Here is a 22,716-nt window from a genome sequence, read left to right on the forward strand (position 1 = left end):
CCTGTCGTTTTCTGTCCCCATTCCTATCTCTGATATCAGGTCTCATCCCATGAATCGCTTGCACCACCCTTTCTTGCTCTCCTTGTTCCCTTTCTCTAAGCCTCTCTACCTCTTCCCGGCACCATTTTCCCCTCTTTATTGCTCTCCCAATCCCACTTCCTCTGATCTGTGTCCTCTCTCTGCCTCAATCCCACATAATTCCCTCTCTGTGGAATTGGAAGATTGCAGCAAGCGAGAGCAAAAGAGAGATTATACTGTCAGATTAGTGGGCAGAAGCTGCAGCAATACATAATCTCAGCGTACACACATATATTCACTCACACACACACTCTCTCACACTCACACACACACACACACACACACACACACACACACACACCACACACACACACACACACACACACACACACACACACACACACACACACACACACACACACACACACACACACACAAACACACACACACACACACACACACACACACACACACACACACACACACACACACACACACCACACACACACACACACACACACTCACACACACACACACACACACACACACACACATTCACGCAGGTTACACGTGGGTTCATGACACGTACACAAAGTATTGTCCACATGAATAAATGGAAGCAGACACTCGTCTTTTTGAAACAGCTGTTTAACCCCCCCGTCTCTGCCCTCTGACCCACAGGGTGATGTGCCATTGGCCACTGGGGGGCATCTGTCCTCTCCACAACCGGCTCATCCTCTGAAGCTTATGGGATAGGAGCACGTGCCCCATCCCGACCTCCCCCCCCCACCCTCTCCATCCAACGCAGCCCCCCGCTGGAGTCATTCGTGCCAAAGCCAAATCGGGTGGGAGGAGCAGGGATGGGCAGCCCGGGCTGTGAGGTGGGTCCGGCCGGGCCGGCGGAGCCGGTCCTGGAGGCTCTGTGCTCCGAGTGCGGCCAGATCCACCGCAGCCGGGAGAACCACCTTTACAACTACCGCCTGGAGGTGGACGATGACCTGGTGTGCCACATCTGCCTGCAGCCGCTGGTCCAGCCGCTGGACACGCCATGCGGCCACACCTTCTGCGCCCGCTGCCTACGGAGCTTCCTGCAGGAGCGGGACTTCTGCCCGCTGGACAGGGCGCGGCTGCAGCTGCAGGCGTGCCGGAGGTCCAGCATCCTGGTTCACAAGCTGCTGGACAAGCTGTCTGTGTCCTGCCCTTTGAACCCAATCTGCTCCCTCAGCATGCCTCGCTGTGACCTGGAGGCACATCTCAAACACAGGTACTAGAGACCGCAATGACATGTTCATGCACATACAGGCAGACATACAGTACGAGGTTCATGCACATACAGGTAGATGGAACCACACACACAGATGAGTTGCTATGAACATGGACAGGACAGACAGGCTACACATGGCACACATTTGATTCATATTTCACACATCAGTGCACGTTAATCTCTGCACACACATTTCTGACACGTAAGCCAGGTATGAGCTGCAGTTATGTGGGTGTTAATCAGATGAGTAGCAAAGACACCAGATGGATTGGACACTTACTGAAACTGAGAAGTATGTCACCTAATGCACGCACACTATCTATATATAAAATTGAGTATGTGGGCGATATTTATAGTTTGTATGTTTCAATTGTGTGTCCGGCCACAGGTACGCCGTTTCAAGTCCGATCAGGCTGAAACTTTCAGGGGGTGTAAAGGGCACCAGTGTGGGTGACCTGACAGAGCCGGATTTTTTAATTAAGCTAATTAGCTAACGATATGATGTCATCAGTGATGTCATCAGTGATGTCAAAAGTTATGTCATAAGGGCATGCACACACACACACACACACACACACACACACACACACACACAAGGATGCATTGTGACAAGACTGATCAGTGATGTCATAGTGACATCAGTGATGATGGAGTTGGATTTTTTATGTGATGTCATCAGTGACGATGTGATGTCATCACTGATCACTGATGACATTATCACTGATGCCATCAGTGTGAGGCTATATAAGTGATGGGAGTATAAACAGGTAGAATCGGGAGGAACCAGACGGAGACGATGGCTTCCGCCCCTGGGCTGTGCCGGTGACCTGACGAAGCTGGATTTCTTAATTAGGTGATTGCCCTAATTACGATGTCATAGAGCAGGTGAGGCAGCGACACGCAGTGGTCATCAGTGATGTCATAAGAGCTATGGGTGAGGCCGAGCCTCTATAGGCATCGAGCACGCGTAGTACATGTATATTCTCCAAACATCATCTTAATAACCATGGGTCGAAGAGTGGTATGCATTTGAAATGCCTCCATACTTTCCATTGGGAACCAGGCAAGATTCACTATGTACCGTAGATCTTAGTCCAGAATGGTTAGACTCAACCACTGTCATCTTAAAGGGTCTCAGTCCATCCACATGGTTTGGCTTCTGACCCATTTGGACCAGGTGATGTGAGATCCTGAGGGGATTATTGGGCTGTAAGTCATGTGACGGGGGATTAGTGTTTCCCTACCGCAGTCATGGGTTGGCTGACAAGAAGCTCTGTGGTCTCATTCTGCAACCATGCTGAGCAACTTCAACACCAGAGACCTTTTCAACCATTTCTTCTGTGAAACAGCCAAAGGCAACCCTGGCCTCTGGTGAGTTAACAATGCAGGACGTCAGGTCAGCTGCACTTGGGATGGCAAGATGGCATTTTCTCTCTCCCGCTTCTTCGCTTTCTCTCTGATCTAGCTACTCTCTCGCTCTCTCTCTCTCTCACACACACACACACACACACACACACACACACACACACACACACACACACACACACACACACACACACACTCTCACACTCTTGCTTGCTTTCTTCCTTTCTCTGTCCCTCTCGTTATCAGTGAGAAAGACAATTGTATGTATGAGTGTGAGATAACATGTTGTCGGTTGTTACGTGGATGAAAATAGTGTCAATTCAACATGTGAAAGGCTGTCTGAAGAAATGTAGCAATACTTGGAGAATTTACGCAGCATACTTATTGCTAAAACAGTGATGTTACTTTGCTTGGTGCCTATCTTTTTATCATGCTATTGCGGGAAATAAATAACAGAAATAGATAACTTTAGGATCCGATAAGACTGTGTGTATTGTCTTTACCAGGTCATAGTAAAATAGAATAAAAATCGACAGTCGACTCTACAGCATGTGAAGTGTGTATGGTGTGCAACACCTGAAAGTGCTGATGGGAAGCTACTAGTTGTACTAGTAACAGCTACAGACTGAGTCAGCTTACTAGAAATGATAACAGTCTAAACCACAGACATGTACAGTATGTATGTGAAGAATCAGTTGAAACCGGTTTATAAGGAGGGACTTACTCTGGAACATATTATACTCAGGCTGTACCCACCAACCAATACCTGGATTAATATGCTGAATCAGATGTCTCTGTGAATACAAGTCTTTATTCTTTACACAAGGAGAGAGGACCCTAGCATGTTAGTCATGCAATCGTAGAAGCAGTCTTTAAGGAAAGACTTCCTTTTATACAGTGCACTGTACATTTGGGAAAAGGCTTCCAGCGTGGAGCTCCAGTTGAGTGGAACAAGATTATAATTAGTGTTCACTTGCACGATCTAATGATTATTGATTCGGGACCAGACCTCTGATTGGTTGAATTCCTTAAACCAATGTCTGTTGCTAAGGAAACTTACATTGCTTTGTTGAGACGTCTTGCCTTTTGACTGGTTATACAATACCCACTTAACACCTCTAAGAGGAGATTGTCCTTAACAAGCTCACACTAACAAGCTATTGCTAACAAGCTGTTGCTTAAACTGGTTTGACATGAGACACCTACCACAGCCCCTAGTCTTGTCAATTGTATGCCTTGAAAATTGTATCCAAAGTGTGGCGATAGTCCAAAGAAACAGAAAGTACGTTCTGTAGCCCTTCTCGGTTCTGGTGACAAGCTGTCAAACCTGTGGCTCAGTATTTCATAGCTCCAACCCATTTAACCTTCACTGTCAACAGTCTCCTTGTCCAAACCTTTTAATCAATCACATTTGGAGAAGGGTACATCCCAGCGTAGGCTCGGGAGGGAAGAATGTTCTCGCCATGCCATGAAAAGACAGGGAAAGACGGGTTCAGACAAAAGAGGTCAGTGTGAGGGCTGACGTGACATTCTTTAGTAGGGTAAAGATTAAACCTCGCCTCTCCTCTGCCATGTAGACTTAGGTCTAAGATACAGTAGGAGCCTCTCCTCTGCCATGCAGACCTAGGTCTAAGAACCACTAGGAGCCTCTCCTCTGCCATGCAGAATTAGGTCTAAGATACAGTAGGAGCCTCTCCTCTGCCATGCAGACTTAGGTCTAAGAACCACTAGGAGCCTCTCCTCTGCCATGCAGACTTAGGTCTAAGAACCACTAGGAGCCTCTCCTCTGCCATGTAGACTTAGGTCTAAGAACCACTAGGAGCCTCTCCTCTGCCATGCAGACTTAGGTCTAAGATACAGTAGGAGCCTCTCCTCTGCCATGCAGACCTAGGTCTAATAACCACTAGGAGCCTCTCCTCTGCCATGCAGACCTAGGACTAATAACCACTAGGAGCCTCTCCTCTGCCATGCAGACTTAGGTCTAAGATACAGTAGGAGCCTCTCCTCTGCCATGCAGACTTAGGTCTAAGAACCACTAGGAGCCTCTCCTCTGCCATGCAGACTTAGGTCTAAGAAACACTAGGAGCCTCTCCTCTGCCATGCAGACTTAGGTCTAAGATACAGTAGGAGCCTCTCCTCTGCCATGTAGACCTAGGTCTAAGAACCACTAGGAGCCTCTCCTCTGCCATGCAGACTTAGGTCTAAGATACAGTAGGAGCCCCTCCTCTGCCATGCAGACTTAGGTCTAAGAACCACTAGGAGCCTCTCCTCTGCCATGTAGACTTAGGTCTAAGAACCACTAGGAGCCTCTCCTCTGCCATGCAGACTTAGGTCTAAGAACCACTAGGAGCCTCTCCTCTGCCATGTAGACTTAGGTCTAAGAACCACTAGGAGCCTCTCCTCTGCCATGCAGACTTAGGTCTAAGATACAGTGGGAGCCTCTCCTCTGCCATGCAGACTTAGGTCTAAGAACCACTAGGAGCCTCTCCTCTGCCATGTAGACTTAGGTCTAAGAACCACTAGGAGCCTCTCCTCTGCCATGCAGACTTAGGTCTAAGATACAGTAGGAGCCTCTCCTCTGCCATGCAGACTTAGGTCTAAGAACCACTAGGAGCCTCTCCTCTGCCATGCAGACTTAGGTCTAAGAAACACTAGGAGCCTCTCCTCTGCCATGCAGACTTAGGTCTAAGATACAGTAGGAGCCTCTCCTCTGCCATGTAGACCTAGGTCTAAGAACCACTAGGAGCCTCTCCTCTGCCATGCAGACTTAGGTCTAAGATACAGTAGGAGCCTCTCCTCTGCCATGCAGACTTAGGTCTAAGAACCACTAGGAGCCTCTCCTCTGCCATGCAGACTTAGGTCTAAGAACCACTAGGAGCCTCTCCTCTGCCATGTAGACTTAGGTCTAAGAACCACTAGGAGCCTCTCCTCTGCCATGCAGACTTAGGTCTAAGATACAGTGGGAGCCTCTCCTCTGCCATGCAGACTTAGGTCTAAGAACCACTAGGAGCCTCTCCTCTGCCATGTAGACTTAGGTCTAAGAACCACTAGGAGCCTCTCCTCTGCCACGCAGACTTAGGTCTAAGATACAGTAGGAGCGTCTCCTCTGCCATGCAGACTTAGGTCTAAGATACAGTGGGAGCCTCTCCTCTGCCATGCAGACTTAGGTCTAAGATACAGTAGGAGCCTCTCCTCTGCCATGTAGACTTAGGTCTAAGATACAGTAGGAGCCTCTCCTCTGCCATGCAGACTTAGGTCTAAGAACCACTAGGAGCCTCTCCTCTGCCATGTAGACTTAGGTCTAAGATACAGTAGGAGCCTCTCCTCTGCCATGTAGACTTAGGTCTAAGATACAGTAGGAGCCTCTCCTCTGCCATGCAGACTTAGGTCTAAGATACAGTGGGAGCCTCTCCTCTGCCATGTAGACTTAGGTCTAAGATACAGTAGGAGCCTCTCCTCTGCCATGTAGACTTAGGTCTAAGATACAGTGGGAGCCTCTCCTCTGCCATGCAGACTTAGGTCTAAGATACAGTAGGAGCCTCTCCTCTGCCATGTAGACTTAGGTCTAAGATACAGTAGGAGCCTCTCCTCTGCCATGTAGACTTAGGTCTAAGATACAGTGGGAGCCTCTCCTCTGCCATGTAGACTTAGGTCTAAGATACAGTAGGAGCCTCTCCTCTGCCATGTAGACTTAGGTCTAAGATACAGTAGGAGCCTCTCCTCTGCCATGCAGACGTAGGTCTAAGATACAGTAGGAGCCTCTCCTCTGCCATGTAGACTTAGGTCTAAGACGGAGGTTTTCAGAAAGTGGGAGGTGGGCCTCCACAGGGGGGCTCCAAACAGTTTCAGGGGAGGCTCAGTGAATGGAAGTGAAAAAATATGACATTAGTTATCAAAATGAGATCACATAGATCAGAGATACAGTCGTTTTGGAGAATTTTACTGTTTTCTTCCCACTTTCCCAGAGTCAGAAACTAATAAATGCCTTCAGACAGACCTTTTATGTATTTGATGTAGTCTGAAGTATGTCAGACAGTAATATCAGGCTATCTTGGCTCAATTGTTGAGTGTCTATGAGATCAAATAATTTAATCATGAGCCCATAGGCATCCAGGAATTGAGCAAGGGGGCTCCTTTTTCCAAGCTTTGTCTGGGGGGAGGCCCACAGTCTCAGACTTTGAAAAGCCCTGGTCTAAGATACAGTGAGCAGGAGCCAAGGGCGGGACGACTCGGCTGCCGCGGTGTGACTTTGTCAATCAGCATTGTTTGTGTCGAAGATTAAGGATTGGACACCGTCTATTAGATTAAATGGCAAGTATGCCAGACCACAGTGTTCTGCGGTGGCCAAGGTGGAGCGGTTGATCTTGTTACAGAGGGCGTGCAAGTGTGGACAGGTTAAACACTGCAGACGGCATGTGTCTCTCAAAGTGGGTAGAAGAGCCGTGGTGTGAGGAGACATTGAGAGAGACTGGGCAGTGTGTGTGTGTATTTTCACCCATATGAGCAAGAATCTGCCCTGTTGAAGGGTCCATGACATGAGCACGAGTGAAGGGGCAAAGTAAGACTAGATTTCCCCTGTACACATCAATAAAGTATCACATTACATTAATTGACTGCCTACCAGCACAAGGGTCGCAGGTTCAAGCCCCCGTGTCGCCTCCGGCTTGTTCGGGCGTCCATACAGGCACAATTGGCCGTGTCTGTGGGTGAGAAGCCGGATTAAGGGTATGTGTCCTGGTCGCTGCACTAGTGCAGGAAGCATGTGCTAGGGGCTAGGGGGGGAACTTGATCAAAACAACATTACATTAATTGTTGTGGAACTTTTTTCCGTACATGTCTAACAGACTGGCTGACTGACACCGGATAGCTTTTTTATTACACCCGTCTGTTGCTCGCTGAAAGGTGTCCCGGGACGCGGTGTCAGCAGACAAGCGTGGACGGCCCACGGTCCGAGAGTGGGGATGAGCAAGCGATGGCGACCAGCCCCCCCAGGTCGCCCCGCTCGCCGCAAACAGACCTGAGGGAGAGCGACCCCTCGCCGCCCCCGGACCCCCCCACCGCCTGCAGCAGCGACGGGCCCGTGTGGACAGACGACCCCGGACTCGACAACCCCGCCTTCGAGGAAAGCACCGAGGAAGACAGTGAGTTCTTCCGCTGGCCTCATCCTTGCTTGAAACTTCTGTCAGCCTCAGATGATAAGATAAAGTGAAGACCTTTAGATTGTACATAGCATCCAGTCGAGCTAAATCCAGTGATAAGGCACAGTAGCAAAGATATCCACGTAACCTAACGAACGTGTGTGTTATTAACCTCTCATTCTTAGTCTCTCTCTCTCTCTGTCCCTCTCTCTCTTTCTAGGTGTGGTAGGGTTGGAGTGTGTTGTGCCCAGGGTGAAGCGGCCCCTCAGTAATCCCTGCATCCACCTCCTCCGCTCCGTTAGCTCCGCCTCCTCTGGCTGGGACTGCCCCGAGTCTCCGCCTCTCTCCGCTGAAGAGGGTACGGTACCGCCTCTTCCATTTGAATGAGCATCTTCCCTAGGGTTGAATACTAGTGATATAAGATGTGAAATTATACCTTTTGTGTGAGTCCGAGTAGTCTCAGAGTTTATTTTAAACCTTAAATTATCCAGGGAAATTCGGCTGTTCTCTTTTCCAACACCCTACCCTACTTCATATTCACACCTGCCCAATACAACCGCAGTCTGCTGCTGTTGCCCACTAGAGCAGCTGGGGTTAAGTTAGTGCCTTGCTCAATGGGACATCGAGAAAGTAGGGAAAGGAGGGCATTACTTTCCCCACACACACTTTCTCTGCCAGCAGTGTTTCTAGGTGATATAATCACATTCAGACATGATTATCCTATAGGAAGATCTGAAATAGAAATTTGAAATGCAACTTTGTAACGTGATTTCATGTGTGTCCGTCAAGGCTGTGTAAAGTTGCCCTCCCTTCCTGAAGGAGAGATAACCACCATAGAGGTCCACCGGGCAAACCCGTACGTCGAGCTGGGCATCAGCATCGTGGGGGGGAATGAGACGCCGCTCATTAACATTGTGATTCAGGAAGTGTACCGTGACGGGGTCATCGCACGCGACGGCAGGCTGCTGGCTGGGGATCAGATACTGCAGGTGAGGACCTTCAAACGTCAATTTCTATTGTCTTTCTTCAGTGCTGCTTGGCCTTGGCTTTATCCGGGGAAGATTTAGAGGAACATGTCCACTCGTTTTCAGTGTTGGCCACTGTTCAGCTTATCACTTGAGCAATTAGTGGTTAAGTACTTTGCTCAAGGTTCACCTTGATCGTAGCTGTTAAGGGAGGCTATAGTATTATTCATTCACTTCCTATATGGAGATTCTTTTCCCCATCATGATCCAGCTTCTCTAACCTTCAGGCTGCCACCATATTGCCGTCACACCTCCTCTCAGTCCTGTCTTGATGTTTCTGATGCCTTGCAAATCATCTTTTCCTCCTCCTAAAACCACCATCCATCACTGTTTCAACAGCGTCTAACCTCTCTCTAACGGCCCTCTCTCCCCAGGTGAACAATGTGGACATCAGTAACGTGCCGCACAGTGTTGCCCGCTCGACGCTGGCGCGCCCCTGCGCCACTCTGCAACTCACGGTGCTGCGGGAGCGCCGCTGCGCATCCCGGGCCCCTCCCTCCTCTTCCTCCTCCACGCCGGCCGTGCCCCAGGCCCCCTGCTCCACCCCCGAGGGCACCCCCTCCAGCCCGGCCAGCCTGAGGATCACCCTGAACAAGCGCGACTCGTCGGAGCAGCTGGGCATCAAGCTGGTGCGGAGGACCGACGAGGCGGGCGTGTTCGTGCTGGACCTGCTAGAGGGAGGGCTGGCGGCCAAGGACGGCAGGCTGTGCAGCAATGACCGCGTGCTGGCCGTCAACGAGCAGGACCTCCACCACGGCACTCCAGAACAGGCCGCACAGATCATACAGGTAAGAATGGATATGGTTGGCCGATATGGTTGAAAACAATAATCTCACAATAATCATAAGGATCTTTCTCAATATCAATATACGTATTCGGGGTATTTTTTTTCGTATTTTTTCGGTACCGGTGGTAAAACAATACTTTTAAAACGCTATCGGTGCCTAAACTGTGCTTGAACCGATACATTTTAAAATTGAAAGTGGATTTAAAGTGATTTTTTTATTTAAAGAGGATTTCAAGTGGCACGCTCAAAACGATAATGTTAGTGAAGGTGTGTTTCAGAGCACCAGAGGGCAGATATTTCACTCAGCAGCTCGGGCATGGCCCCGAAATGAGGCACCTAATTCTGCGTTGTAATTTGGTACTGGTAGTACTGGTTGTAAAGGTACCGGTACCGGGTTGCGGTACCCAACCATACTCATATGGTTAATGTATGAAAAATCATGTTAAATAATCAAATTAATGTTCATCTCATTGAACCGAATGGTAATGTTCGGTTTGATGTCAAAGAAATCAAAATTATTCAAATAATATTCCTACCATACCTTGTTTTACGAGAGTTTGTATTTTTAAATTTGCTTGCCATCATCAATTTAGATGGGATAAATGTGTCACGATATTAAAATATCTTCATATCATCAAAATCAAATTATTGCCCAGCCCTACTGCACTGTTTATATGGGGTTGTTGCTAACGCGCTGACTCTGACTTCATAGGCCAGCGGAGAGAGAGTCCATCTGCTGATTGGCCGAGCCAGCAAGCCGACACCTCCTCCACCACCAAAGTCCAGCTCCACCAGAGACCTCTACTGCCTTGATCACTTCCTGCCCAACCACAGCTCCACCCCGAGCCCTGTGCCCACGCACCTGTCCCGCACCAGCACCCATAGAGTGAGGGCATGTGCTGTGTGTGTGTGTGTGTGTGCGTGTGTGTGTGTGTGTGTGTGTGTGTGTGTGTGTGTGTGTGCGCGTGCGTGCATGCGTGCGTGCGTGTGTGTGCGTGCGTGCGTGCATGCGTGCGTTGTTAATTACTCTATTGCAGACACCCCCTCACTTTTAGTTTCTGACTTCTGTGTGGTGCTGATGGACAGCTCCTTTTATCTTTAAAATAAAAAGCTCTCTGAGAAGACATTATTTGGCCTCCGTACTGTTTATGGTCGGATGTGGGCCGTGAACATTTTTGAGATTTTCAAATGGGCCATGAGTCAGAAAAAAGTTGGGAATCACTGCTGTATGTGTTTGTGGGGGTGGAGAGTGTGTGTAGCTGAGATATGTGTTTGTGGGGGTGGAGAGTGTGTGTAGCTGAGATGTGTGTTTGTGGGGGTGGAGAGTGTGTGTAGCTGAGATGTGTGTTTGTGGGGGTGGAGAGTGTGTGTAGCTGAGATGTGTGTTTGTGGGGGTGGAGAGTGTGTGTAGCTGAGATGTGTGTTTGTGGGGGTGAGTGGGTTGGAGAGTGTGTGTAGCTGAGATGTGTGTTTGTGGGGGTGAGTGGGTTGGAGAGTGTGTGTAGCTGAGATGTGTGTTTGTGGGGGTGGAGAGTGTGTGTAGCTGAGATATGTGTTTGTGGGGGTGGAGAGTGTGTGTCAGAGTTTGTGCTTTAATATTTACATTATGATCTATCCTCCAATGCTACTTACAATGACTAAGTAGGCTCAAGGACATTTAGACACACAGCTGTTAAAATACAAATTTGCTGTGGTATGGAATAGGGATTGAACCTGTGTGTGTGTGTGTGTGTGTGTGTGTGTGTGTGTGTGTGTGTGTGTGTGTGTGTGTGTGTGTGTGTGTGTGTGTGTGTGTGTGTGTGCGTGCGTGCGTGCGTGCGTGCGTGCGTGCGTGCGTGCGTGTGTGTGTGATGTGCAGGACCTCTCCCAGTGTGTGACGTGTAAGGAGAAACATATCACTGTGAAGAAGGAGCCTCTTGAGTCTCTGGGCATGACTGTGGCAGGGGGGCGCGGCAGCAAGAGCGGGGAGTTGCCAATCTTTGTAACCAGCGTCCAACCACACGGCTGCTTGTCGAGGGATGGACGAATCAAACGAGGTGAGCACTGCTTTCCCTCGTAAAAGTAAAATAATAGGAGGGTTAGGTCAAATCTGCATTATTATTGTCATGATTTGCAACTCAGTGTTGGGGTCAATTCATGAATGAACGAACGCATCAATTCCAATACAACTGAGGAATTGGAATCTGAAAAAACCTACAGAAAACAATTGGAATTGAATTCGAATTCCTGGACGCTCGCCTAGGCTCCTGGGCAACCCAAATGTTATGTGTCGGCCCAGTCCAATCTTATAGGTTATCTTTGTCTAGGGGCGGACTGGTAATAACACGCAACATAATGAAACATGGAACAATGAATGGGCTGGTTTATGAATGAAAGAGCAGTGTACTCACCCAGCTAGCTGTCTGCTATGGCTTAGGACTCCCTCTCCCTGGCCAGCTCCACTCTGCTGCTTGCATGAGGCATCCACAATAGCCTCTTGCGGTCACATGGTCCCAAAAGTGGGACAAAAGAATAATACCTAAAACAGTGCATCCATAACTATATCCTAACATTAGCTGGCAACAAGCGGTCTTGTCGAGCTTCTGAGTGATCTACTGAGAGGGCCAGCACGCAGGTGCGGCAGCCATCTTAAAGACCCTCTCTGGCAGCCCAAAAACAGACGAAAGGGTGCCACCTATCGTTACAACTGTTGTACACTACACCTTCATCAACAGACAAACCAGCCATAACCAACAGTGAATATTATGATCTATGATCTAGAGAACAGACAGATTGCCTACTTGCTCCCTTTTATATAATAAAAAAGATTTTAGTTAAATTCTGTGAAATTCCACGTTTTCTTTTTTCTCTTATCTGAGTTAATATGTAATGTTGTAGATTTTCAAAACTGAATATCATAACCCAGATGGTGTTTGATGCCTAACATGTAATCGGAATACATACATTATGATTGAGCGTATTGGTTTTGTTTTACTGTCTTATTTGATTCCTAATGTTTGATTTATGTTCAAGTCATTTAAGTTAAGACACCCTCCCTTAGAAGTCAAATTGAATGGAATTTAAAATGCTGTCTCTCGTCATTCCATTCCAGTTCCAATTCTGTTTCCTTCGAGCTGGGTGACATTCCAATTCCTATTGGTTGAGGCGATGTCTCGTCCTCATAGACGCTGGGTTAGCTGGCTCAGCCTGGCTGGGGGCGTGGTCAGGGTGGGGTAAATCCCCCGTTCTATCCATTCAGCGAAGTTCGAATTTAGCTGCTAGCCCAGCCCAGGCAGACACGATCGGGGATTTAACCACCGCATTAAATGCAAATCTGAGCAGACGTCTTGTGTTCTGCTCTAGAACCCCCAAACCTGTAGTTTAGAGCCACAGCACCGTCCTTTGGTGAGTCAGCCCATTGAGATATATGGGCGGTTTTACCCCACTTGCACGCCAGCCATATAACATTGCTGTTTGTCTGTCCCTCCTTCCGTCCGGAGTTGCAAGGCACACAGTTGCTCCGATCGCCTCCAAACTTTACTGAAACTTTTCAGGGATCCGAAATTAATCTGATGTGGGGGGGGGCAATGTTATAGATTTTAAATGGTCATCATAACTCGCACACCATTGCTCGGATCGCCTCCAGACTTGGGGAGTCCCCTTACGCCCCGTGCAGACTACAGCAACGTTTTTCGCGCGTAGACGCCTGCTGTTGCCTGCTGTTGCCTGCTGGTCCTTAGTGCTTGCAGCTTGATTGGCTTTCTTGCTGTATTTCCGTCTTCAATTGGTCGATTTCAAACTGGCCCCTCCTCTCGTCGCTGCCAGCCGCTGTTTATCGCCTTGCAAAGCATGCTGGGATACCTGGCGACGCGATACAAAATGAATGAGCAGCAGCGACAGCCGGCGTCTACTACACGCGACAAACGTCGCTGCAGTCTGCACGTAGCTTTGGAGGGGCCTGACGAAGTGCAGTGCTGAATTTTGTGAAATTCGGAAACACGCATAGTCATACAAAAAGCGGCTTATCTCGAGAACCATTCATCCAATCGACTTCAAACTTGGGGAGTGTCCTGCCGGCAGCATTCCAGGAATTGAAGCCTCTCTTCCTCACCCTCTCTTTCCACTCCATCATCCAGGTGACGTCCTGCTGAGTATCAATGGGCAGGACTTGACCTACCTGAGCCACAGCGAGGCAGTGGGCACATTGAAGGCCAGCGCTGCCTCGCCCTCCGTCCAGCTGAGGGCGCTCGAGGTCAGCATGGTGGAGGAGCAGGGCCACGACCAGCTGCTGCCTCACACCCACGACAGCGACTACGACGCCGGCTGGTCCCCCTCCTGGGTCATGTGGCTGGGCCTGCCCAGGTAAGAAGCCGAAGAGAAGACATGTAAGAGAGCAAGGCTGGCTTAGTGGCTTAGGTACTGTATGTAGTTGTCTTTGACTGTAATCGTGTGGCGTGGATTTGAATGTGCTTGAAGAATTGTGTGATGCATGAGCGTTTCTGGGTGTACTGCTGTGATGCAACACTATGATGAGACGTATAAAAAAAGTGTTCTGCTGTTGTGAATCCGCCCACTCAATGGAGTTGAGTTTTAGCTGCTTCTGGTCTGACATCGTCATATGCAAATGCCTTTTCTCAGTTTTACGAGCGATTCACCAATCAGTGGCGAGGGGGAGGTAAAAGCACTCGCCTACCACTGCGGAGACCCAGATTCAATTCCCAGCATCGGTACTTCCGCCTTGGTCAGATGTTCCTATAGGCACATTTGGCCGTATCTGCGGGTGGGAAGCCGGCGGGGTATGTGTCCTGGTTGCTGCACTAGCGCCTCCTCTGGGGGAAGGGGAATTGGGGGGGCATAGCGTGATCCGCCCACGCGCTACGTCCTGCTGGTGAAACTCCTCGCTGTCAGGTGAAAAGTGAAAAGAAGCGGCTGGCATATGTATCGGAGGAAGCATGTGTTAGTCTACAACTCTTCCCAGATCAGAGGGGGTGGAGCAACGACTGGGACAGCGGGGGGAATTGGTTGAGGACAATTGGGGTTCAAATGGAAGAAAACCCGGGGAGAAAGGAAGAAAAAAGAAAAGGGCAAATCTTGAACGTGAGCCCACCTGCATTTCATGCAGTTCATGGCATCATCCCAATGTTCCACATAATCTCCAATCACCATAAATGTTGTCACTTTTGTGCAGCCCTACCTCCCTCCCCTACACCCCCCATTCTTTCCAATCAGTAGTTTCCTCTTGTCTTCCAGCTACCTGCACAGTAGTCATGAGATTGTACTGCGTAGAAGCCATCCTGGTAGTTGGGGCTTCAGCATCGTCGGGGGATACGAGGAAAACCATAGCAACCAGGCATTCTTTATCAAGACCATCGTCCTTGGAACACCTGCGTACTACGATGGCCGCCTCAAGTGAGTGATCAGCCGTCCTTTACTTGACTGACTGTGACCAGTGTGGTGATGAATAGAAAAACTATTGCATGACCTCCCATTTGGTGATAACACACAGCGCTTTCTTCCTTAAACCAGCCCATCTATACATACTTTGAACTAACAGTATGGCTTATAGATTTATGTCAGGATAAAGACGTGAGTAAACGCTATTCTGAAAGTTAAAGGGTGTAAGAACAGAGTTAAGGTGGATTTACCCTCCACCCTCCATATCCCTTGATGTAAGTGAATGGAGGCTAAACTGCTCTCTGGAGGATTCATTGATTGACCTTAAATTCTAAGAACAATAGCCAGAGACTGTGTAGTTAATACCCCTGGATCTGAAATGCACAGTAATTTCCCTCCACTGAACTGGGTCACAATCCAGCAGGATTTTCTCCATTGGTCTTCCTTGCTCTGTATCTTTCCCTGAATGTCTCAATAGCAACAAAGTGAAGCGGAGGGTGGTCTACTTAAAATTAATTCATGTCACTTCCTCCTAATGTAAGATAGTGATTTCCAATATGCTACAGGGCTGCTGCTATACTATGGAACACTCATATCAATATCGCCAATCAAGCATTATCTCTTAACTCCTTCAAATCCAAACTCAAAATCACACTGACTTTTTAACTGTCTACTGAAGTACTTGTCTGTCTACTTACTCATTTTGGTTGCTCTTTTTTTTTCTTTTTTTACTATTGCTTTTCTTTTTATTTGTTTGCTTGTTTATTTTCTCTTGTTTTAGTTTATATTGTTATTGTATGCTTTGTATTGATTATTATTAGTATTGGTTTAACTTCTGAAGTAGAGACCCATGAATAGCCCACATAGGGTTTCCTGTCTCTACCGGCACAAGCTTTTATTTTCCTTTTTTCTTTCTTTTTTAATATGTGCAAAAAAAAAAAAAAAAAAACATGCCGTATCAAATGCTTCTGTCATCTCAAATGAGTTCTCGTCATATGATACGTCACCATATAATGCTATTTGAGTGGCGCATTACTCCAAGCTGTCAGATGCGGTTTGTAATCCCTGCTGACGTGTCTCCTGGTGTGTCATCCTAGGTGTGGCGACATGATAGTAGCAGTCAACGGGCTGTCAACAGCGGGAATGAGCCACTCAGCACTGGTGCCCATGCTTAAGGAGCAGCGCAGCCGGGTGGGGCTCACCGTGGTCTCCTGGCCTGGCAGCCTGGCATAGAGCACACCAGACTGAATCCAGCCAGACTGTTCTATACTGTTCTACATTGGGAACAAGCTGGGCCAAAGTGAACTGGTACATGCTACATCGCTCCACACTGGCTTTATCCAGGACCAAATCCATTCAGAACCGTTATAGACCCTGCAGGACCTGACCGGGCCAAGCCTGTCCTGACCAGGTGGCGGCTGTTCCAGATTGTGCCACGTCACTCGACAGACTGCACTCACACACTGCTGTGTTCATATGGTCATGTTGTGTTCACTCCCACAGGGAGATGGTACTGTACCCGTAGCAGACTATCTGGGCTGTAGTCACCTCACCGGGCTGTAGTAGAATCCAGGGCTGTATTCACATGGATGCAACGTTCTATAGTATAAAACAAGTCTCTGATCCTCCGTCATCTAGGATCATTACTTATAGTCACTTTAATCAAGAGTTTTTTTATCTGCAACACCAACGTTGGATCCAGCTGAATAAGCCCCAGGCCTTATTAGAAACCTGCCGCACCCTAGGGGCTCAAACTGCCCTTAGGCCTCATCACCATGACAACCAGCTGTCCAGTCAGCTGGCGTTTTATACATGTGTGAATGTGTGTTTGTTTAATAAAGATTTCCTTCAAAGGATCAATGACTAATCTACCATGCAAATGTACACGACATTGGAAGCTAGTTCAGCATGTTTGATAGATATGAGCAGACAGTTGATTAGTATACTCTACTCCCAATGATGAGTAACCACATTTTGAAACTGGTTTAAAAGAAATTGCTAAGCATAATAGTGCTGTAGTGAGGCTTTATTTCATATTTGGATAAACAAAAGGTGCATCTGAAAAGAAAGATTGGGTGGTGTTGTGCCACCCTTAAATGAAACTTAATAGAACCAAGATATGTACAGTGCAGCCTCATGGGTTGGTATCCACCAACTTTGTATTGCGCAGTTTTGCAGCAAGTTTGTGGGTCTCCGCTTGTGTCGATGCAGCTGCCATTCTGAGTTGCTGTGCCTTATGCCAGGACGGCTTCCTTTTGGGAGGTCGTTTCTGGAAGGCAAACAGAACTTAGAAGATTGGGGGCGGGGTGCATTTATCCATCTGGGGAATAAGGGCTGGGAAAGCACAAAATACCTGCAGTTTTTTCTTGGCTGGATCATGCACCACTCCATGTCGCCACAGACTCTCCTAATGAACAGGGTACATTGAACAAGCCAAGTCATCAGTTAGTTACAGCCAGCAGATCTAAGGAAAAGCTCAGGTTCATGTTCATTGAGGATGTCAGGTGTGATTACACAACCTCTTGTTGTCTCTGTTGGCATTGATTAATCTGTGGGGATGCAGCTATTTCAAGTTGATCCAAGCATCACATAATGACCACTAGTGTGCAGGTTTACCTTCATGGCAAAGCTCTTTCCACAGCCAGGATGGACACAGCTGAAGGGCTTCTCGCCCTCATGGTCGCCCAGTACATGATTGTCCAAGTTGAAGCGCTTACGGAACTTCTTGTCACAGCCTTCTTTGGGGCAGCAGAACACCCTCTCCTCCCCAGAGTGGGTGTGTTGGCCATGCTGGTGCAAGAACCAGGCATTGTTAAACAGCTTTTTGCACTCTGCACACTGCAACTTGACTGAGAACACAAAGTCACACGTCCCCATTCAATGGCATGCACTGAAATGCACCAAGTGGTATCTGCACAGTTAATGCTATGGGCTGCTATTTTAGGTCTGGAGTAGCAAAGCATGTAATACACCAACGACATGACTAGTGCTTCACCTCAGTACATTCATACCTCTGTGAATCTTTCTGTGCTTCTGGAGTTCTGTCCATGTCTTGGCCTGGAAGGGACAGCCTTCAGCCTCACAAGGGTAACCTGTAATAGGGGACCAGATGCACTTGTTTTTACATCAGTAAAAAAAAGGATAAACATTTTGGTTAAAACTAACCACCAACCTGCATGCACTTTCTGGTGGTGCTTCAGTTTTCCAACAGTCGAGAATTCCCTTATACAGCCATTGAAAGTACAGCTGTATAAAATGATACAAGTTCAGATTGGCGACGATGGGGCACGGCATAAGAATTCCAGCATGTACTTATTTCCACAGCCGTACTCACCGAAATGGCAGAAGCTGTGTGTGCTCACTCTTATGGGCAGTCAGTTGGCTCCTCTTGTTGAAGTCCTTTCCACAGCCCAGATGCTCGCACTGAGAGACAGTAAAGCAAAATCCCATTGACGGAGCAAGTCAGTGTCACTTTGAAATGGTGTTTTTAAGAGGACACGCTCTCACCTGATATTGCTTCTCCTGGTGCTGGTGAACTCGAACCATGTGGTTCTTCATGCTGGCATGTGTGACAAAGGCCTCAGAACATCCATCAGCCAGACACCTGCAGATGGCAGCAGGTGGGTGCAGAGGTTGAACCAAAGCAGTTTGAGAAAACACCATACAAGTTGTTTGAAGTTTCTTAGTGATCACAAAGAAAGGAATGCAGTGGTTTACCCATGTGGTTTATCCCCACTGTGGCTGAGCTCATGCCTGGTGAGTTGATAGCGGGTGCAAAAGCACTTGTCACAATTCTCACAGGAGAACGGTCTCTTGAGGTTGAGAAACAACACACAGATAAACCGAACAATCATTGGACATTAATTGTTAAGCAAACATGTCGGCTGTTTTGACTGCTGTACTTTACTTTCATCTTATCAAGTATCTACATCTTAGGCTTTGCATTTGTTTGTCTTACTATAGCAGATCAGAACCACTTACCAATCCTGTGTGTTTGCAAAGGTGAGCCTCTAGCTTCCATGACTTACTGAACGTGGCTTTACAATCAAAAAAAGAACAAATGTAGCTTTTCTGACTTGGCAGCCTCTCCCCCATCTTTAATAACACACGTTAGATGTGGTGTTGTGGCTACAGACCAAATCAGTCAAGGGGCAGGACATTTACTGACCTACCACCAGCTACTCACCTGTGCATAATTTAACTTATTGGAATGTACCAATTAGGGACAGAAGGGGGGTGTCCTAACCCCATAAACAACATGGCCAATACAGCAAAAACTAAATTGAACAATATATATTTGTTGACTTAAAGGTGATCTTACTATAACACAAAACATTTTTGAAAAGGTGGCATCTTTTACACACTTACAAAGCCTCCCACTGCTTGATTGGTTCTTCTGTTCAGAGGATGAGCAGGTGGTGGAGGAAGACCACCACCACTCGGCTGTGTAAGATGTAGTAGGCTACAGGTAATGAAACATTTAAAAGCCGTTTCAACAGCAGTTTAGCTGTTAATAGTCATCCCATTTATACTGTACACAAACATTGTAAAGGTCCATGACTTTTTCCTACACTTTGATTGATACAGGCTTTAAAAATGTCATCCAGGCTCCTTGCAGTGTGTCCCTATGCTGATTTACTGTGTGGTTGTGTGTGTGTGTGCGCGCGCGTGTGCGAGAGAGAGGCGACTGTCTGTCTCCATTAATCACAAACACACATGGAATTTATTGCTCTAATCTCAATCTTATCAATCCTCCAATATTGTTTTCTGATAGCTGTGATTTATTGTTGTCAGAAATTAGTCTTCAGTGAAATCCTTTGTAACCCACAAACCTCAACTAAGTCAACCTTTCTCTGACCTACTACAGACCAATGAAAATGTTAAACTACAATTTAAAATTACAATCAAATCCAAAATTACATGATTAAAACCCTCAAACATCTTTCATAATAACTATGCTAAGGCTTTTGGACATATAAAAACAAAGACAGATTGGAGGGGTGACTCTTTATTAAATGGGATGCTGACAATCCAATAAGACTATATCTACCTGTCTAAACATGAGATAACCCTCTGTGGCCCATGCCATGCTCTCATGCGAAACCTTTGACTGACTTAGGTGAATAAGGCCTATTGAGAAGCTGTCGGGCGTTACCTCGGTGCCCTCCCACGCTCCAGCTCAGCAGGCGCGGGTCAGTTGACACGGTTATCAGCCTCCTCCTCTCCCCATCCGGTCCCCTACTGCCAGGGACATGATCAATACAGCTGGCTCTGTATATATGTGTGTATATGACCATGTCCCACCCCCCCCCCCCCCCCCCCCACCCACCTGATAACCACCAAGCCACACAGCCTATATCACCCCACCTATCACCCACAGAGATACAGTGTGAGCTGTTTGGCCTGGGATGGGATTTCCTTGTGCTTTTGTCAAACCTTGTCAAGCCTATCCCAAATACACACACACATCATGTGGACATACTGCATGTGATCACACCCACACTTGCATCACACCCACATAACACTACCTTCAGCCACTGAACGTCTCTTTATTTTAAAATTAGCTGAGGAAAAGCATGATCAGATACTGGTATAATTTTGCGTCTGCCTATATCAATGCAATACATTTCCACAGAATTCCTCTTGCATAAGTGGTGCGAGCCTCTATGTCCATATCTAATGATCTACTGTTTGTGTGTGTGTGGTTAATGTGTAACACACAGGGTCGATACAGCTGCTCTGGGGCCGCTGGCTGAGCTGACAGGCTCAATCTGTGTGTGTGTGTCAAACGTGTGTGATTAAGGAGTTCATAGTGCTGCACAGCTTTTATCCACAGGCCTCGTGCCCCTTCTGCCCTCCTCCCTCTCGCTCGCCTTCTCTCCCTCGCTGTTTACCTTTTCCTCCTTCAATCAGTAACTCCCATGAGTCAGCGCCACAGTCCCGTCTAACTGTGAGAACACAACACACACACACACGCGCACACACACACAAAGGGTTTACTGTAGATGTATAGGCAGGCCAAAATTCAGATTATGGTATTTGGAGTAGCCTCCCAATAGTGTGTAAGAGGTGTAAAGTCCTCTTATGATGATTAGATTAGATTTAGTATTACTATTTGATCTTTCATGGTAGTCATTCAACAGTTTCCACGTAAATGCATATTCTGAATGCAACTCCATTGATGCTGAATTGATATATTCGAGATGTGTAGCCAGCATGTGTAAAGCTGTGGGAATATACAAAAACACACAGGCAACTTACTAACCAGCACCGCTTGCCTTATCTAAATACAAGCTAAATCCAGCTCTTGCCGATCAATAACGAGGGCTTTAGGTGCCACCGATTCATTGATTGATTGCATTTTATTTGGTTTTCTGTTTCCTGGTATTATCTATTTAGGTTGTTGGATACTTATTACTCTGTCCTGATAAGACCTGTGTCTAGATTCCCTGACCTTAGGCCTAGGGTTATGAGGGGGGAGCACAACCTCTGAATGGTTATCTCTATGGGGGGCCACTGAGGTGTGATGGGGGATTTCCACATTCATTTTGCAACTTATATTTCCAAGGCACCTCCTTTTTTTGAATATATACTTTGTAGATACTCAAATATCCCCTGTATCCCCTTTACACAAAAGACTTAGGGATCTTTTCAGTTAATATCTTTCCAGAATATTCTACAATTTATACACCTTAAATATATGAACAACAATCCTCATTGAACACAGATTGGCCTCTTCTCTCCTGATTTCCCTCACACCCACTTCATCCTCCCAGCTGCTGCCACTATCTCTGTAAACTGCTCCTAATTGGTGTAAATATTGGGTAAAGTACTGAGGTGGGATGAGATAACCCATTTGTCACATAACCAGTCAGCCATTCAGCCTCCGCTGATTAAATAGCACACATCATGGTAGGACAGGGGGTGTCCACCCCCCACCGCCCCAAGCATCAGACAGCAGCTGAGTCTATGACTGATCAATTTTATTTTTCAGTCCAAAGGAAAACAGGTAACATACAAAACTATTATAGGAATGACATATTTGCTGTAGCTTTTAGGGCCAGTAACAGAAATGACATGCAAGGGCTTTTTTAACGTTATCCATTACACCTGACAGCATAAATGTAACTGCACTCTTACCTCTTGATCAGGGAAGACTTCCTACTAGTGCATACTGCCCTCTATCGCCCATTTGGATATAGCTCTATTGAAGTCCATCGCTATTTAAGCAGGACATACTAAAAGCCCACATCCTTGTACATACTGCCATCTAGTGCACCAGCTGCAATACAGCACAAGTGTATTATTACTTAACTAACTTAGGCCTACCTACACTAATAAAATGGGGACTGGTTACCTTGTCTACACAGCCTTGTTCTCAATTCACTAGCATGACTAGATGGCAACAGGTTGTACCACTAAATGCCTGAAATACACTTAATTTTTCAATAACCTTCTAAAAACATCATCTCAGCTGTACCTTGTGCAACCTGTGTGTGTATCCTTGACAGGGCAGATGCACAATGTGCACTGTAAGCGGTGATTGTGCTAGGCTTCAAAAGTATAAGGGGTATAAATGTGGTATGCTTGTGACATGTTTGCTGGTTACTCTCAGTTCGCCGGTGAAATATAAATAGCATTTAATTTCATTGTTGCAATCATAGGAGGAGAATCATCACTGAGCACCAGCGCACCATGTCAACTTAACACAGAGTCAGTGTGTGAATGAACAAGACAGGACAAGAC

General features: G+C 47.2%; 2 protein-coding genes across 2 annotated transcripts; one reads left to right on the top strand and one right to left on the bottom strand.

Annotated features, from left to right (window-relative positions):
* Positions 1-878: 878 nt before the first annotated feature.
* On the top strand, positions 879-16,203 carry lnx2a (ligand of numb-protein X 2a; the record flags this gene model as incomplete). Its single annotated transcript, XM_083632360.1, has 10 exons — positions 879-1,282; positions 7,550-7,788; positions 8,006-8,143; positions 8,575-8,774; positions 9,185-9,598; positions 10,310-10,483; positions 11,456-11,633; positions 13,713-13,938; positions 14,827-14,985; positions 16,068-16,203. The coding sequence occupies 10 exons, from the start codon at positions 879-881 to the stop codon at positions 16,201-16,203; spliced, it is 2,268 nt and encodes a 755-aa protein (XP_083488486.1).
* A 901-nt stretch (positions 16,204-17,104) lies between these two features.
* On the bottom strand, positions 17,105-19,103 carry gtf3ab (general transcription factor IIIA, b; the record flags this gene model as incomplete). The annotated part of the gene is made up of 9 exons (XM_083663240.1): positions 18,952-19,103; positions 18,688-18,782; positions 18,478-18,574; positions 18,305-18,393; positions 18,143-18,216; positions 17,982-18,062; positions 17,587-17,819; positions 17,324-17,377; positions 17,105-17,239 (listed from the first exon to the last, which is right to left on the bottom strand). The coding sequence occupies exons 1-9, from the start codon at positions 19,063-19,065 to the stop codon at positions 17,105-17,107; spliced, it is 972 nt and encodes a 323-aa protein (XP_083519366.1). The 5' UTR covers positions 19,066-19,103.
* Positions 19,104-22,716: the final 3,613 nt, after the last annotated feature.

Source organism: Poromitra crassiceps (genome assembly GCF_964638095.1).
Source record: "Poromitra crassiceps genome assembly, chromosome: 2".
NCBI classification, from domain to species: domain Eukaryota; kingdom Metazoa; phylum Chordata; class Actinopteri; order Beryciformes; family Melamphaidae; genus Poromitra; species Poromitra crassiceps.